This window comes from Aspergillus brasiliensis (genome assembly GCF_001889945.1).
Source record: "Aspergillus brasiliensis CBS 101740 unplaced genomic scaffold ASPBRscaffold_4, whole genome shotgun sequence".
NCBI lineage: Eukaryota > Fungi > Ascomycota > Eurotiomycetes > Eurotiales > Aspergillaceae > Aspergillus > Aspergillus brasiliensis.
In genome coordinates this window covers 242,430-257,653 of record NW_027137445.1, presented here as the reverse complement: position 1 = coordinate 257,653, position 15,224 = coordinate 242,430, and the positions used below count along the sequence as shown (strand labels likewise).

Genomic DNA, 15,224 nt, shown 5'->3' with positions numbered 1-15,224 from the left:
CCTCGTTAAGAATCTCTGGTCTCCATATCAAGCAGGTGGTTACTACCCGGACCACCCCCAACCCATGCGAGCTTGAAAATCGCTTGTGGCGTGGAAGCTGTAGCCTGTATGTATGCCACTGGAGCTTGGATCCAGCCGAACCCCAGGGACATCCGCCAGCGACCGACAGGAACTAACTAATACCGCGCTGGAATAGAGATACCCACCATGTGGTTCAACAAACGATCCTCGCCCATCGCTGCCCTCCTCCTCACTGCTCCCTCATTATCCGCCGCTTTTTATCTTCCCGGAGTAGCGCCTACCTCCTACGATGAAGGTCAATCCGTACCACTCTATGTCAACCATCTTACGCCCGGCCTAGCGCAGCAGGATGAGCAGCTTCATTCTGTATTCTCCTACGACTACTACCACCCGGCGTTCCATTTCTGTCCTCCCGCCGAAGGTCCCAAGGATGTGCGAGAGTCGCTGGGAAGCATCCTGTTCGGAGACCGCATCCAGACGTCGCCGTTCGAGCTGCACATGGGCAAGAACGAGACCTGCAAGGCTGTCTGCGGCCAGACCTCGTTTGATGCCCGCAGCGCCAAGTTCGTCAATCGCCGAATTCAACAAGGATACAACATCAACTGGCTGGTAGACGGTCTTCCTGGGGCACAGATTAACATGGAGGCGGTGACGCAGACAAAATTCTACAGCCCTGGGTTCGCTTTGGGATCAATCAACGATGAGGGACAGCCAGTCTTGAACAACCATTTCGAAATCCTCATTGAGTATCACCGTGTCGGCTATGGAGATCAGGACAAGTACCGTGTTGTCGGTGTGCTCGTGCAGCCGGAGTCCCGTCGCAACTCCATGGTTTCCGAAGATGGTACCGCCCAGTGCGATGGCGACGGTGTCGGCATCACCTTGAACGAGGAAGGCGAGACCGCGGTGACATGGACATACAGTGTGTACTGGCGCGAGTCGGACACCGCGTGGGCCACTCGTTGGGATAAATACCTGCATGTCTATGATCCGAAGATTCACTGGTTCTCCTTGATCAACTCGGCTGTGTTCGTGGTCTTCCTGGTCGCGATGGTGAGCATGATCTTGGTTAGAGCTCTTAAGAAGGACATTGCCCGGTACAACCGTCTGGACATGATCAACCTGGACGATTTCGACGGAACGTCCGCGGCAGTGGAGGACGGTATTCAGGAGGATTCTGGCTGGAAGCTGGTGCACGGAGACGTGTTCCGGTGCCCCAAGTCCCCACTGCTTCTGAGTGTGCTCGTCGGTAACGGAGCTCAACTTTTCATGATGACGGGTGTGACTGTTGGTAGGTCAACTCTTGCATATCAAACGGCCCCTCTTGCTAATTGCTATAGTTTTCGCTCTCTTTGGTCTCCTCTCGCCTGCGAACCGTGGCTTCCTGGCCACTGCAATCCTACTAATCTATACGCTTTTCGGGTTCATCGGAGGCTATGTTTCAGCCCGGGTCTACAAATCGCTGGGCGGCGATGCTTGGAAACGCAACATTATCATGACGCCAGTGCTGGTTCCCGCACTCATCTTCGGCGTGTTCTTCCTCCTGAACCTGTTCGTATGGGCCAAGGGATCAAGTGGTGCCGTCCCCTTCGGCACTATGCTTGCCCTGGTCCTGATCTGGTTCGTGATCAGCGTGCCGCTGAGTGTTGCAGGAAGCTGGCTGGGATTCAAGCAACGTGTACGTCGCATGCCTCAAGATCTCCATGATGGATGCTAACTGCTTGTAGGCTATTGAAGGTCCCACCAAGACCAACCAGATCCCCCGCCAGGTCCCTCCGATGACGGGTACACTGCGGACTGTTCCTTCTCTGCTGTTGACCGGTATCCTTCCCTTCGGGGCGATCTTCGTGGAGCTCTACTTTATCATGACCTCGCTGTGGACGAACAAGATCTACTACATGTTCGGTTTCCTGTTCCTTTGCTACGGGCTAATGGTCATCACATCCGCTGCCACGACTGTGCTGCTGGTGTACTTCTTGCTGTGCGCCGAAAACTACCGGTGGCACTGGCGGGCGTTTGCCGGAGCGGGAATGACTGGCGGGTACGTGTTCCTGAACGCCATCCTGTTCTGGATCACCCGGGTCAGCTTCGGCGGTGTCACCGGCGCGGTGTTGTATGTTGGCTACTCCGCTCTCATTGGATTTATTGTCTTCATCTTGACTGGTAAGGACCATGGCGAACTCCCCGAGTAGACTCACACCACTAACCCTGTGACTAGGATCCATTGGATTTTTCGCCAGCTGGGCGTTCGTGCAGCGTATCTACGGCTCCATCAAAGTCGACTAAGCTGTTCAAGAGTTTTGACGTGAGTGATCGCTCATCGCGGCGCGGCCCGCCCCCGGAGTCGTAGGCCAAATGCCGAATTCTCATCCGGTGTCATCGCAGGAGGGAAATCCGCATCGACTCAGCACGCGCGGTGACCGTCAAGATGCACCGTCAGGATTCCTCCACGCAACCGTGCCTTTTCGATATATACATCGTAAAATTCGCTTTAATTCGCTCTGGATGGTGCTGGACTAGGATATCCCCTGTATATTTGTGATTGGAATTCGCATCCGTTTGGTTTTGTTTCTTTGCTTTCGTCGCACTTGTAATGGCCATGATGTGTACATAGAGAAATTGGGAAAGACGGGTTGTTCGGCAGGCGACGCCCGTTGGCAGGATTAGAAATGATGGACACGCACGATTGAATGTACGATACGGGCCGCGCATACCGATGCAGGAAGCGAGTAAGAGTCGTAGTTCGGAGTAGATAGCCTCGACCGCTCTAGGCCGACGTAGAAGAAGGTCGAAGAAGCAGGGGGACGGGAAGGCGGAGGAGCACAATTGGTGGAAGGGCGAGTGGGAGCCGTGGATCTCAAACCGCTTACGCTTCAAACCTCGTCACAAAGTGAAGCCGCCAAGCCGCCGTGTTCTGGACCCGCGGCTCTTACCAGCATCACTCTCTGCCATCGCCACGACGCCTTTGCTTTCTTCTCCGGTTTTCCGCTGTCTCATCTTTTGATCTGCACTTTCTTCTTTCCCCCCCAAACCTAAGCATTCTCAGATAGCTTGCCAGCCGTGCTGGTTCACCCCGACCGACACCCCTCCCCTTGCTTCGACCGCCCTTCTTCTGCCCCTCGGCCAAGCAGCGCACGCTCTTATCAAATCATCCCAAACTTTCGTCTACCCCGCGCCTTTCCGAGACCCTTTTTCCATCGCGCGTTCTCCCCGAGATACCTGTCGAACTCAAGCGATTTCTCTTTTTCTTCAAACGATATTCTACATTCAAAGCGAGCGCTTGGAGCGTGTGTGATCTGAAGATGGGCAAGTCGTAAGTGCTGCGCTTTTCCGATCGGTCCGCATGGGTCTGGCCAGGAACAACAAGGGAAACGTTCTCGGGCAGGGACAATATGTACCCATGGATGGTCGTACTGTTTGCAGCAATGACTGCGCTGCAAAAGTGATACAGATCCTGGATGGGAATTGTTGTCTGATGCTTGTTCATGTTTCCTCGCTGGCGCCCTCTTTTGTCCCTTTTGAAATTACACCTGCTACCCCGGACCTCGTGTGCCCCGCTTGTCCGCATCAAACTAATTTATTCACCGGTCTTGCAGGCAATCGAAGCTGTCCCCTTCCCAGCTGGAGGAACTCCAAAAAGCCACGCATTTCGACAAGAAGGAACTGCAACAATGGTATAAAGGTGTGTGTGTGTGTGTGTGTGTGTGTTAAGAGATATTTCATGGGCTTCCGACCGGTCTCCCCCGGCAGTTTGTCTTCCCTCGTTGCAGAAGCAGCCCGCTGACGAATCGCTGCGGGGCAGGATTCTTGAAGGACTGTCCATCGGGGACACTCACCAAGGAGGAGTTTCAGAAAATCTACCGGCAGTTTTTCCCCTTTGGCGACCCGTCGTCATTCGCAAATTATGTGTTCCGCGTGTTCGACTCGGATAACAGCGGCATGATTGATTTCAAAGAATTTATCTGCGCGTTGTCGGTCACGTCGCGGGGCAAGATGGAGGACAAGCTGGACTGGGCCTTCCAATTGTATGACATTGATGGTGATGGCAAGATCACGTATGACGAAATGCTGGCGATCGTTGAGGCGATCTACAAGATGGTAAGTTCCATGCGCCTAGTCGCCGTTCCATTTTCTGGCCCCCACGCCGGCTGACCCCCCTTCTCTGCACCACAGGTGGGCTCGATGGTGAAACTGCCCGAGGACGAAGATACGCCGGAGAAGCGGGTGCGCAAGATCTTCCGCATGATGGACAAGGATGAGAACGGCAGTCTCGACATGGAAGAGTTCAAGGAGGGCAGCAAGCGGGACGAGACCATTGTCAGCGCGCTGTCGTTGTACGATGGGCTGGTGTAGCGGATGACCGGCTAACCACTACCCTAAGAGCATCGTCACTTGCTGCTGTCTAGTTGGATGGGACGGTCGCATTATGCCCATGATTGCTTCTTCGCATCCTCGACGTGTCTTGGATGGTGAAACCCCTCTCTGGTGAATTGGCGCTAACTGTTGACATGCTTTATCTGTTCTTGCTTTCTCTTCGTCCATTTTTTGTGACTTGGCTGCTTCTCTTTCTTTTCTTTTTTTTTGTTTGCTCATTCTTCAGGATTCCCATTACTGCTCGTATTGACTTGATAAATGCGTCCAAGCCTGGAATCCACCGCCAGTAGTTGGTCGCGGCGGCTCATGGCGGTATCCGTTTGATTGTCCGTCTACATTTTTTTACTTCTTGCTGGAGCTGGAACTATGGCCGTTGGAAAAGAACACCCCGGGTATGTACAAAGGGTGGAGGGGGTCACAAATCCCGGCCGATGAAAATATTTATGATTGCTTGTACATAGTCGTTTAGCTGTTATTTTGCGTATTCTTTTGGCAGGCTGTTTTGTAGCGGCGTTTCTCCATCGCATGTGTCAGTACATGGCAGTGAGCAGGTCATATAGACAGATACAGCTCTTCCATCGAATAGCGGTTACGTTAAATGTTATTATGCTCCTTAGAGAATATACACATCGAGAAGCATCCACATCACCGGGATTTGAGACAGTACGACGATGCTAGTAGACAGCAAACAAGCAATATACTCAATAACCTAAGTTTCTTCAAGAAAAAGTAAATATAGTTCTCCAGGAAGAAAGCAGACCCCTCCCGAGAACCGGGATCTGTTCCATCACTAGGTAGCAAGATTGTTTGCTTTTTTTTTGGGTTTCTCTCTCTTCCCAATTTAGGTGTAATGAAGGATGGAATTCTTCATATGCACGACCATCACGGACGCGCGGGTGGACTGCATTGGGCACCGTGCATGATTCTATTTTCTTGCTTTCTTCTCAACCATCGATATCAGACTATCAGTAACCTATCAGGCCGATCATCCCACTACATAAGATTGTTGTCTATTGTTCCTGCGAGGTTATTGATTTCTTGGAAGTTGTATCCGCCAATCGTTAGAGACGGCCAGGAACGGGTGTGCTTTTCCGATTTTAACCGGGACTTTGGGGGGAAAGAATCCAGACGTGGATGGAACTGGAACTAAGTTTTTTTTACTCATTCTTCCCTTGTGCGGTTCCGGGGGAAGTTTATTGCTATGCGAGTTACTATGCTCTGGTTGCACTGTATAAGGTTTGAAAGTGGGTTCGGATGGCACATGGGGAGGTTTCATGTGGGGGAAAATCTTCTTCTTTGTGATGGTAGAATAGCAGGTTATTATATGAGTTGGGAATGGAGGATGACTTGGTAGCTGGTTGAGTCACACAGTACTCCGTACTCCGTATCATCTCTCGGGATAGCAGTAGTGGTGCAAGAAGGAGAGAAAAGAGAACAGAGAACAAGTAGGATGAGATTGATCGCCTCCCGGTGTCGATCCGGACAAGCAGCGGGCCAATCACTTGGATTCAACCGGACAAACTCGAGGCCATCCGTCAATGCTGGAGGGTTCTTGGGGATCTTGGGACTTGAAGAGAGTTGAAGGGCCTCGTAAACCAATCGAGTCCAGACCAGACTTCTCTCTCTCTCGCCCAGCCCTGCCGATGCTGCTCCACCTGCACCATCCATCCATCCATCGCCATCCTTTCTTCTCCTCACCAAGATTGCCTTCTTCCCGTTCCTTTCTCTCTCTCTCTCTCTCACACACACTCACTTCTCGCTCGTCCTCCCCCTCGCTTCCCACTCACTCACCCACTTACTCTCCCTCTTCGTCCTCACTTGTAATCAAGTCATCTCTTCTCCTCCTTCCTCCCTCGACTGCCTCCTTTCTTTCCCCCCCCCCCCCCCCCCCTTTTCCACATCGCTCGATCTCCCTCACTTTCCTCCTCTCCTCCCCCCTGCGTCCTTGTCTCACACTTTCTCCATGCCTTGGCTGCCAGATCGTACCGGTCTGGCTGGGGCCTGTTGATCTATCTTCAACATGGTCCGAGTGCCACGCGGTTGTCGGGCCTGCGCTGACGCCCATCTTCAGGTGCGTGTGTGATACCAATCGAATCACTGCTGGTTCCGTGTTGGTTGTTGGCTTCGTTCATTGTTTGCTGTCCTCCCCCAAGGCACCGGGCCGCCCGTCCTGGCGTCTACTAGTCGCCATTCCTCTCCTTGTGCTCAACCCCTGAACCCTGCGTTGCACAGATGTTGGCTGCTGCTGCTTCTTTGTCTGTTGCTGCATGCCTTGCCCCCCTGAAAAAACTGCCAGATGTCAACTGCCCACATTCCTTTCCGGACTACATAGTCTCCACCAGGGCCCTTGCTGCTGCTCCTGCTGCTGCTGCTGCTACTGCATTATATTCTCCGGGTTTCCAACCTCCTTATTGGGGCCAAATGTGTGTGTCTGGTTTGATGAGGTCAAATTCTAACCGTCAGCAATCGGCTCTCTTTTTAGTGTGACAGCAAATCCCCCTGCAACCACTGCAAAACCCGCAATGTGCCTTGTCTAAGCCAGACCCGAACCTTCAAATTCCGCAACGAAGTACCTGCACTCCAACAACGTTACCGCACTTCAATATCCCCGACCACCTCCTCGACTTCTTCTTCCACCTCCACCGCGTCGTCGCAACTTGTCCCCCGCCCGTCCCGCGAGAGGGACCCGCCTTCTCCAGGTTCGGCCCGCGGGCGCGACGTGCGATTCGCCCCGCTGCCGCTGTCAATGGACGAATCCGTCTCGCCCTCTCTGACCGTCACTGCGGTCTCCGCGCAACAAACCCAGGTTTTCACCAACTACGTCCTCACTGCCTTCCCTTGCTTCTTCAAATGCACCGAAACTCGCGTGCCCGTCAATTGGGTCGAATATGTCGACCGTCGACGCGGCGCCATGAACTCCTGCTTCGACTGGGCCATCCGTGCCTGCACCCTGTCTTATACCGCCTCCCTGTACGATCTCCCCGAGTTCAATGACATCGCGCGCTCCTTCTACACTCGCTCTCTCGGCGGTCTTGCCGGCCTTCTTGCCGATGAATCGACCGCTAAATCCGACGAAGCTCTCTCCACCGCGATTGTTCTCGCCGTGTTCGAAAAACACCACTGTACCGGGCCGGAGGCGTGGATCCACCACGCCCACGGAATCCGCGCCTTGCTCAAACTCCGTGGCCCCCGGGCCCATCTCTATGGCTTCGGTCGTGCCATGTACATCGTCTACCGACCGATCCTTGTTTCCGCTGCCCTCATTGAGGGCGAAGCCTGCTTTCTCGAGGAGCCCGAATGGCAATCTCTCAACGAGCAGATCTCCGACGACAACGCCAAGCTGCCCGATTCGTCCTTATATACGGATGTCGTCGACCGGGGCCTGCGCGAGATTATCAAGATCCCCGGCTATGTCAAACGCGTCCGCGAGCTACTCTCCCTACCCTTAACGAAACGGGCCAAGCTCGAACCCCCTTTGCTGCAAAGCGTACAGGCCACCCGCGCTGCCCTGCGCGGCATTCACACCGAGTTCGGCGTGTCCATCTCCATGCTCCGTGCCGGCCACTCCCAGCCGCGCGGATTCATCGGACCGCTGCCGCAATTCTTCTTCGAGGGATATTCGGCGCATGTTACGCGGGGCGTGCACGCCGGACTCACGATCCTGAATTACCTCGTCATCATGCTGGACCCGAGCCAGCGTGAGACCCTACAGAAAGAAGCTCGCCTGTTATCCAACACGCCATCCAACCCGCCATCCCCGGAAAGTGTGGTCAGTCCGGCCTCGGAGTACAGCTCCCCGACGACCCCGTCTAGCTCGCCGGGACCACCCCAGCTCGTTGTGGAGTCGCTGATCACTCCGGATCATAAACAGGGTCCGACAACGGACTGGATGGATCAGCTGACGTCGTCGATGGGGATGGATGGAGTGCGGGTGCGTATTGTTGATTGAGTTTGAGAGTTGCTTCGTTTATATCTAGCGCGTTTGGAGTTGTGATTGGCTTGTCTTGGATCGGGGTTCTGGGATGGTTTTGGTTGACGGATAGATACCCATTCATTGTTTGGCGAAGATGGGAATATTCTTTATGGGTTGTATTGACATGTATATGCACAAAAGTAACGGCTTGGTCTGTAGTAAGCAATTCTTTTGCTGAGGACTGGAGATGTATAGGTATAGTTTGTATATAACACAATGGAGGGCAAATATCATTCCACAGCTATATTTGCTTACATTACATCTAAAATGAGAAGAATCCGCCTAATCACCAAGGTAGACAACTAGTAAACAGACGCTTTCAAACACACACTTCATAATCCTAAATCCTAGCTCCTACAGATCTACCTACTTACAAACCTCCCCAATCTCCCCCTCATATTCTTCCAACGTCCTCCACCTCGCCACGCTCCCCTTCCCCGGCAACACAAACGGCTTCTCCTTACTAGCGATAACCACCCTCTCCACCCCCAACCTCACACACTCATGACACTTCTCATTCACCTTATCAATATACGGCCGTAACGACTCCACAAACTCCCTCCTCTTCTCATCATCCCCCTCTACATCAACATCATCTATAGCTTCGACTAATAATACCGGCCTCGCCCTTCCATGTCCCCCAATCAACGCATTCTTGACCCCCGGATGCGCCACAATATCCGGCTCCAATAGCGCAGCGTTGATCCCGTCTCCGTGCGATAAATACACGTAGTCGTCTACTCGGCCGATGATCTTCCATAGGCCCTTGTAGGTGGGATGTTCTTGCCAGAGGTCCTTGGTTTCGAAGCGTGTGAGGTGCGGGTAGAGTTTGAAGATGGGTTGTAAGGAGGCAGAGGAGTCGCGGATGAAGACGAGTTCGTGGAGCTGGTTCTGGCTGTCGCCGTTGCTGTCGCTACCGCGTGGTTCGAATGCTACGCCGGTGTGCTTGTTGAAGGTTAGGTAGTCCCATGCTTCTGTCCGGTAGGGGTGTAGTTCCGTGAAGTAGCCGCCTGCTTCGGTGCTGCCGACGGCGGGGAATATGGGGACGTGGGGGAGTAAAAGGGAGGCGGTTTTGGGGGATAGGGGCGCGCCTGCGTAGTGGATGTATTGGAGGGAGTGGAGGGCCGAGAGGCCTGATGGTGTTAGGGTGAGGGCGTCGATTAAGGATGGGGGGAACATGGCGGTTGTGACGTTGCCGTGCTGGAGGATCGAGATGATGGTGTCTGGGGTCGGTGGGCTGGATGGTCCGATTACGGCCGTCATGTGGATGAAGGTCGTCATCGAGAGGGAGAGGGCCATGCCTACGAACTGGTGATTTTGTTCTTGGTTAGATTTTGGGGTTGATTTTGAGGAAGGGGGAAGGGCGTACGTGAAGTGATGGTAGTGGGGTGTAGCAGCGGCGCTGGGCGTAGTGGTGGATCAGGGTCTCGCCGATGTCAGGGAGTGAGGCGACGATGTCTGCTCCGGCCATCATTTCGTGGGTGTAGGTTACTGGTTTGGGGTTGCCTGAGAATGTTGGTATACTGTCTTATACATGTTTGGTTGATGGATGAGGGGCATACCTGTTGTGCCTGATGTGTGGAATACAAGCCATGGATCTGCTCTGCCCTCGTCGTATGTCTTGCTGTAGTTGACTGGCTCTGCTTCTGCCACTTGCAGGAAGGCTTCGATATTCGGCACTGTAATAGTTTGGACATGGGGAGCGGCCTTGAGGATCTCTGCTACAGGCGCCTCCATGGACGACGGTCTCAGGTAGACTGTGCATCCTTTCTTCTCCAGGATGTGCAGCTGCGCCTCGGCGGTGACGAGTGGCGAGGGAAGGACCATCTGTTACATGCTCAGAACATATATCGTCTCGAAGTCCTGAGGACTGTTACATACCACCTTCTGCACCTTTGCCGCTGCCACTGCCAGAATCTGGTAGCGCAGATCCTTAGGTCCAGCGTAGGCGAAACATTGGAATGGCTCGGACGTCGGAGGCAGGTTCTGCCTCAACCAGTGCGCTGCATGGTTGGCCGCGTTATTCAGCTCCTTGAAGCTGATATCGCGATATCCCTGTGACAGATCCTGATCATTGATCGGCACGGAAACCCATGGTGGGGTGTTGTCTGCTTTGGCTCTGGCCTCGATTACCGAGGTGAGAATGCGCCGGCCGTGCTCGACACCAGGAAGAGGGAGTGGGGATTGGAATGACGATGCCATTGAGTATGTGCTGGTTCTTGACGTTTGATGGTAGTAGTAGTCGACACTTGGTGAGGGACTGTCAAAATGAACTGACAGTCTGATGGAAACATGACTGCACTATATATTCCTGTAAGCACCCCGCAGCCTTGTGGGAATGGAAGCTCCGCTACTAGCAGCTGTTAGCGCTCACACTTCGGCCTCTAGTAAGCACTAGACGATGCCCGGTTGCTATAGCACGTCAGCCCGGACAAAGGAAGCGAGAATCCGGAAGGTTTGTCCAACTTTCATCTATATCATCGTCATCACTCTAAGGAAGAGAGTGGGAGACAAAGAGTAAGTCTGATTCACAGTATGACAGCTTATCTAAGCCATGTGCCGCGTTGACAGCTCCTTTCAGCCTTCAGCACATCCTGCGCGTCCTCGCATCCAAATTCATCCCCCACGATCTCCTTAGCTACTGCAAGTAGATCATGGCTAAACGACTCGCCCAATCACTTCGTGCCTGGTCAGCGTTGGCGCGCAAGTCCCGCACTTCGTTCCATGGCACCGGCCTGGAGCTTCCTCCCGAACCCAAAATCGAAGAAGAGAAGGTCCCAGGCTTCAAACCCACTGCCTATTTCCCCGTTAAACCCGGACACATCTTCAATGAGCGCTATGAAGCTCTGACCAAGCTTGGCTGGGGAGTGACCTCCACCGTCTGGCTTGTGCGCGATCTCCAACAGTATGCCGCCTAGCTCCTCCGCATCTCCACAGCGCTAATGCCCCGGACCGTACTACTAGATGGAAATGGCAACCGGAACGCTACCTGACATTGAAAGTCAGCACTTGCGACTTTGCAGAAGGCCATGAAAGACATGAACTCAATATGGAACAGCGCATCCGCGACACCAACCCCGAACATGCAGGCCACTCTCTTCTGAGAACATTCATCGACTCCTTCGAAGAGAAGAGCCCGAACGGGACACACATCTGTCTGGCTTACGAACCACTGCGAGAGCCATTGACACTCCTACAAGGGCGGTTTCGAAACGACACATTCCCTCTCGACATCTTCAAGGCCTTTGTCAAGTTCCTCCTGATGGGGCTCGATTACTTGCACTCCGAGTGCAAGATGATCCACACCGGCTAGTACCTCTTATACTTCCCCAAAATCTCAAGTACAGGTATCCTCATGAATTAGTACCACCATACAGATATAAAAGCGTCCAACATCCTCATAACTATCGAAGACCCTTCGGTCCTACATAGCTTCGCCCAAGCCCAACCATCGAAACCAATGTCCCGGAAAACAATCGGCGATCATACAATTTACCTCTCCCACAACAACTTCGGCCGGCTCAAGTCCGGTGACATTATTCCAGTACTTACTGACTTTGGGTCCACTCAATTTCAACTCGATTCCGTGACCAATACCTGGCCAATCCAACCAGACTGTTACCGCGCACCCGAGGTACTCCTCGGCGCGGGCTGGTCCTACAGCGCTGATATTTGGAATGTAGGAGTAATGGTATGCCACCCCACCTTATCAACCGAACGACTACATACTAACAACGTGTTGATCTACAGATGTGGGAACTGATCGAAGACAGAATCCTTTTCTCCAACGCCCGCGATTCAAACTTGAAAGGCACCCCAGCCGCTCACCTCGCGCAGATGATAGCCTTTCTCGGCCCGCCACCCCAGGAACTCATAGCCCGGGAGAAAGAAGGACTCTCCCGGACATTCGGTATACGGCTACGAAATCCCGATGGAAAGCTTTGCAACTCGCCGGCGGAGTGGTTCGGCGGGCCATTCTTTGACGAAAATGGTGAGTTGATACCCTCCATACCTACCACTTGTTGTCTGGTATAGATACTATACTCACAACAAACACTACAATGAAATACAGGAGAGTTCCTACACAAGCATCTCATCCCAGAGGACCAGACTCTCGAAGACACAGTGACCTGTCTCAAAGGCACGGAGAAAGACGAATTCTTGGCTTTCGCCAGAGATATCCTGCAATGGCTGCCTGAGGACCGGAAAACGGCTAAGGAGCTGGTTGACCATCCGTGGTTGAGTGAAATCGTGATTACAGTTAAAGAGTAAGTCGTGAAGGTATAGGCGTTGTTGTTTGTACGATACGTTAGTAGATGATACCCCTCTCCGCTCTGCTTGTATTATGTGTATTTTATGGTGTATATAGACCAGAAATCTCAACTCTATTGTACATATTGAATTCGAGATTTAGACTACATTTATGAAATTCAAAGGGCGTGCATAATCCAATCAGGCGATAGATGGCCCCCCTAGTCTACTCTTGGTGGTATCATTGTAGGAAGCACAGGGTTCAACTGGTGCCTGTAGAAACTAACATGAAAGAAAAACATTAGAATTCAGTCGCATGTACCTCTGATACCTTTAGGTAGAGAGCAAACGAAAACGAATTAACCACCCCCATAAGCAGCATCTTCCCGACGAAGTAGAAGAAAAAAAAATGACAAGAGTGGGATTCGAACCCACGCCATCGAAAGATGATCAGGAAGCTTTTGGAGAAGCTGATTTATTTAGGTGGACCTAAACCTGACGCCTTAGACCAACTCGGCCATCTTGCCGTATTTAATTTAGTTCGGTGGCAATTGATGCTCATTCATATGTTAAACATCTACTCCCGTAATGCCGAGCCTGAACCTAAGTTTATTCTCATCAGTTGTTGTTTCCTTCGATATTGTTTCCTTATTCCCTTCTCGATAAGAAACATACACTATTTCATACATCAATTCGAGCTAATTACTCATCTTCAAGCATATATCGTTGTAGTGAACCAACACAATCGAGCTCTTCATTCTCCCGCTGAATCACCAACGAGCGAGCCTTGTATTTAGGGTCGCCCAATATCCGCTCTACACTCTCTCGGATGGTCTCAGCGCTGGGGGTATCAGTTCGCAGATTGATTCCAATCCCGGCCCATTCTCCGCGCATACATACTTCGCCTTTGTCTTCTGCAGATGCAGCACTTGTTGTTAGGATCCGGTATCGGTATATCAAGGAAAAAGGAAAGGGAAAGGAACAACTTACGAACCGTCCCGGCCAACACCATGGGCACCCCGTTCATCACACCATGCATAAAGCTGCCATACCCGCCATTCGTCACGAAGACATCCACATACGGAAGCACCGCATCGTATGAGAGGTAATCGATGACTTTGGCGTTATCGGGGACCTCGAAGTCATCGTCCAACACGGCACCATTCACTCCCAGCGCGCTGATGACCATAACATCTGGTCGGTTGGCAAAGGCTTGCATGGCGGGAATGATTAGCTCCCTGTAATAGGTCCTGATAGTACCCTGGGTAACGAAGACCACTTTTTTCGGGTTTGTTGCCTGCTTGTTCGTCTCTAATTCACCCCACCAGGCAGGCAGGGGCGTGGACGGGTCGATTTCCCTGCGTGGTGTTCCGCCGATGAACCGAACCTTGGGCGAAAGGTCGCTGCGCGGGTATTCCAAGCTTGGGGAGCAGGGCTGCAGCAGGATGTTGTGGCCCGTGCTCCAGAGGTCGAATATCCGCTGGTGTACTTTGACGGTTGCTCCGAGCGAGGCATACACACTATTGGCGTAGTCGGCTAGCTCATCGTAGAGGGGTTTCTCGGCAGCGTACATGGCAGCGTTGCGGGCTCGGCCCTCGTCGCTGGAGTCAGGAGGTAAACCGCTCATGAACGGTGGTGTGTCGACACTTGAGACGAGCAGGGGTGTGGTGGAGAATGTGAGGGTTTTGGGAAATTGTGCGTAACCTTTTGGTAGGGGTGCGCCGAGAAGGAATGGCCAGGTGCCCATGTAGCAGAGCTCTTGGATGAGAATGACCTCGCGGTCTGGGTACATTTCGCGGAGGAGTTCCAGGACAGCTTGTAGTGACTTCATCCTGGATGCGGTCACGTCGATGAAAAATGTCTTCATGCTCCAGATAATGCGTGCGCTGAGATCGGATATTGTGTTCACGTAGTCTACTTGCTCACGGGAGTATGCTTTTTCTAATGGGTAGAAGGTTGCGCCGGTTTTCCGGATGGGCATTTCAAACTCAGAACCGCAGATGAAAGATACGTCGAAGCCTTGTTTGGTCAGCTCGGTGGCGTGAGGAAGTAATGGAAGGATGTGCCCAATTATTGACGCGCAGGCAATGACGATAAGCGGCTTCGGGGTGCGCTCCTCAGAAGCTGTTGATTCGGTATTGATAGTCATGGTATTGAGTTGGATTTTGAGGTATATAGAACGTGTAGGAGCCTGCTGGCCTTTACTGAAGCGCCGTGCTGATATTCAGGTTATTGCTCAAGGAGGTTGACGTGGAGAATAAATTACAGTGTAGCGGTGCTGGTAGGCAGGTGTTGTATCCTGTTGCCTTTTATACTCAGTAGAGGAATCTTCAGCCAGCCGCAATGCAACTAGCGCATGAAACTCAATGTATGTGTTGTCAGGATACGCGATCGATATCTCAGATCTCGTCTGATGTGGGGTGAATTGGCCAATGGGCACTGTCATTTCAAAGTTCGATAGGACGGCGAAGCACTGAAGCCCATGTAGGAGGTATGCGGGCTCTCAAAAGAGTGAAAAGTTAGCTGTCAGTGTGTGGGAACTGGGAAGATAGTCTCTGTTGTCTAAGCACATTCCCCATGACCGACGCATGTGTACAGGCCCAAT

General features: G+C 52.5%; 6 protein-coding genes and 1 non-coding gene across 7 annotated transcripts; 4 read left to right on the top strand and 3 right to left on the bottom strand.

The window, feature by feature from the left end:
• The first annotated feature begins 12 nt into the window (after positions 1-12).
• On the top strand, positions 13-2,740 carry ASPBRDRAFT_40785 (transmembrane 9 family protein). The gene is made up of 5 exons (XM_067624426.1): positions 13-106; positions 197-1,312; positions 1,362-1,699; positions 1,749-2,184; positions 2,240-2,740. Exons 2-5 carry the CDS (start codon positions 208-210, stop codon positions 2,305-2,307), a joined length of 1,947 nt encoding a protein of 648 aa, XP_067480405.1. The 5' UTR covers positions 13-106; positions 197-207; the 3' UTR covers positions 2,308-2,740.
• Positions 2,741-3,028: 288 nt separating this feature from the next.
• Positions 3,029-4,649, top strand: ASPBRDRAFT_493252 (EF-hand domain-containing protein). Its single transcript, XM_067626312.1, has 4 exons — positions 3,029-3,334; positions 3,618-3,703; positions 3,824-4,119; positions 4,195-4,649. Exons 1-4 carry the CDS (start codon positions 3,324-3,326, stop codon positions 4,372-4,374), a joined length of 573 nt encoding a protein of 190 aa, XP_067480404.1. The 5' UTR covers positions 3,029-3,323; the 3' UTR covers positions 4,375-4,649.
• A 1,618-nt stretch (positions 4,650-6,267) lies between these two features.
• ASPBRDRAFT_173546 (uncharacterized protein) lies at positions 6,268-8,651 on the top strand. Its single transcript, XM_067619751.1, has 2 exons — positions 6,268-6,466; positions 6,878-8,651. Exons 1-2 carry the CDS (start codon positions 6,416-6,418, stop codon positions 8,342-8,344), a joined length of 1,518 nt encoding a protein of 505 aa, XP_067480403.1. The 5' UTR covers positions 6,268-6,415; the 3' UTR covers positions 8,345-8,651.
• A 67-nt stretch (positions 8,652-8,718) lies between these two features.
• On the bottom strand, positions 8,719-10,961 carry ASPBRDRAFT_148468 (putative AMP-binding enzyme). The gene is made up of 5 exons (XM_067619290.1): positions 10,950-10,961; positions 10,250-10,885; positions 9,931-10,195; positions 9,738-9,874; positions 8,719-9,676 (listed from the first exon to the last, which is right to left on the bottom strand). The coding sequence occupies exons 2-5, from the start codon at positions 10,568-10,570 to the stop codon at positions 8,735-8,737; spliced, it is 1,665 nt and encodes a 554-aa protein (XP_067480402.1). The 5' UTR covers positions 10,571-10,885; positions 10,950-10,961; the 3' UTR covers positions 8,719-8,734.
• A 61-nt stretch (positions 10,962-11,022) lies between these two features.
• On the top strand, positions 11,023-12,690 carry ASPBRDRAFT_73603 (uncharacterized protein; the record flags this gene model as incomplete). The annotated part of the gene is made up of 5 exons (XM_067629218.1): positions 11,023-11,273; positions 11,333-11,676; positions 11,746-12,059; positions 12,119-12,359; positions 12,441-12,690. 5 exons carry the CDS (start codon positions 11,023-11,025, stop codon positions 12,638-12,640), a joined length of 1,350 nt encoding a protein of 449 aa, XP_067480401.1. The 3' UTR covers positions 12,641-12,690.
• Positions 12,691-13,029: 339 nt separating this feature from the next.
• On the bottom strand, positions 13,030-13,146 carry ASPBRDRAFT_t107. Its single transcript has one exon. It is a non-coding gene; the product is annotated as a tRNA-Leu (tRNA).
• A 175-nt stretch (positions 13,147-13,321) lies between these two features.
• Positions 13,322-14,768, bottom strand: ASPBRDRAFT_121320 (uncharacterized protein; the record flags this gene model as incomplete). Its single annotated transcript, XM_067617418.1, has 2 exons — positions 13,322-13,533; positions 13,610-14,768. 2 exons carry the CDS (start codon positions 14,766-14,768, stop codon positions 13,322-13,324), a joined length of 1,371 nt encoding a protein of 456 aa, XP_067480400.1.
• Between the last annotated feature and the right edge of the window lie 456 nt (positions 14,769-15,224).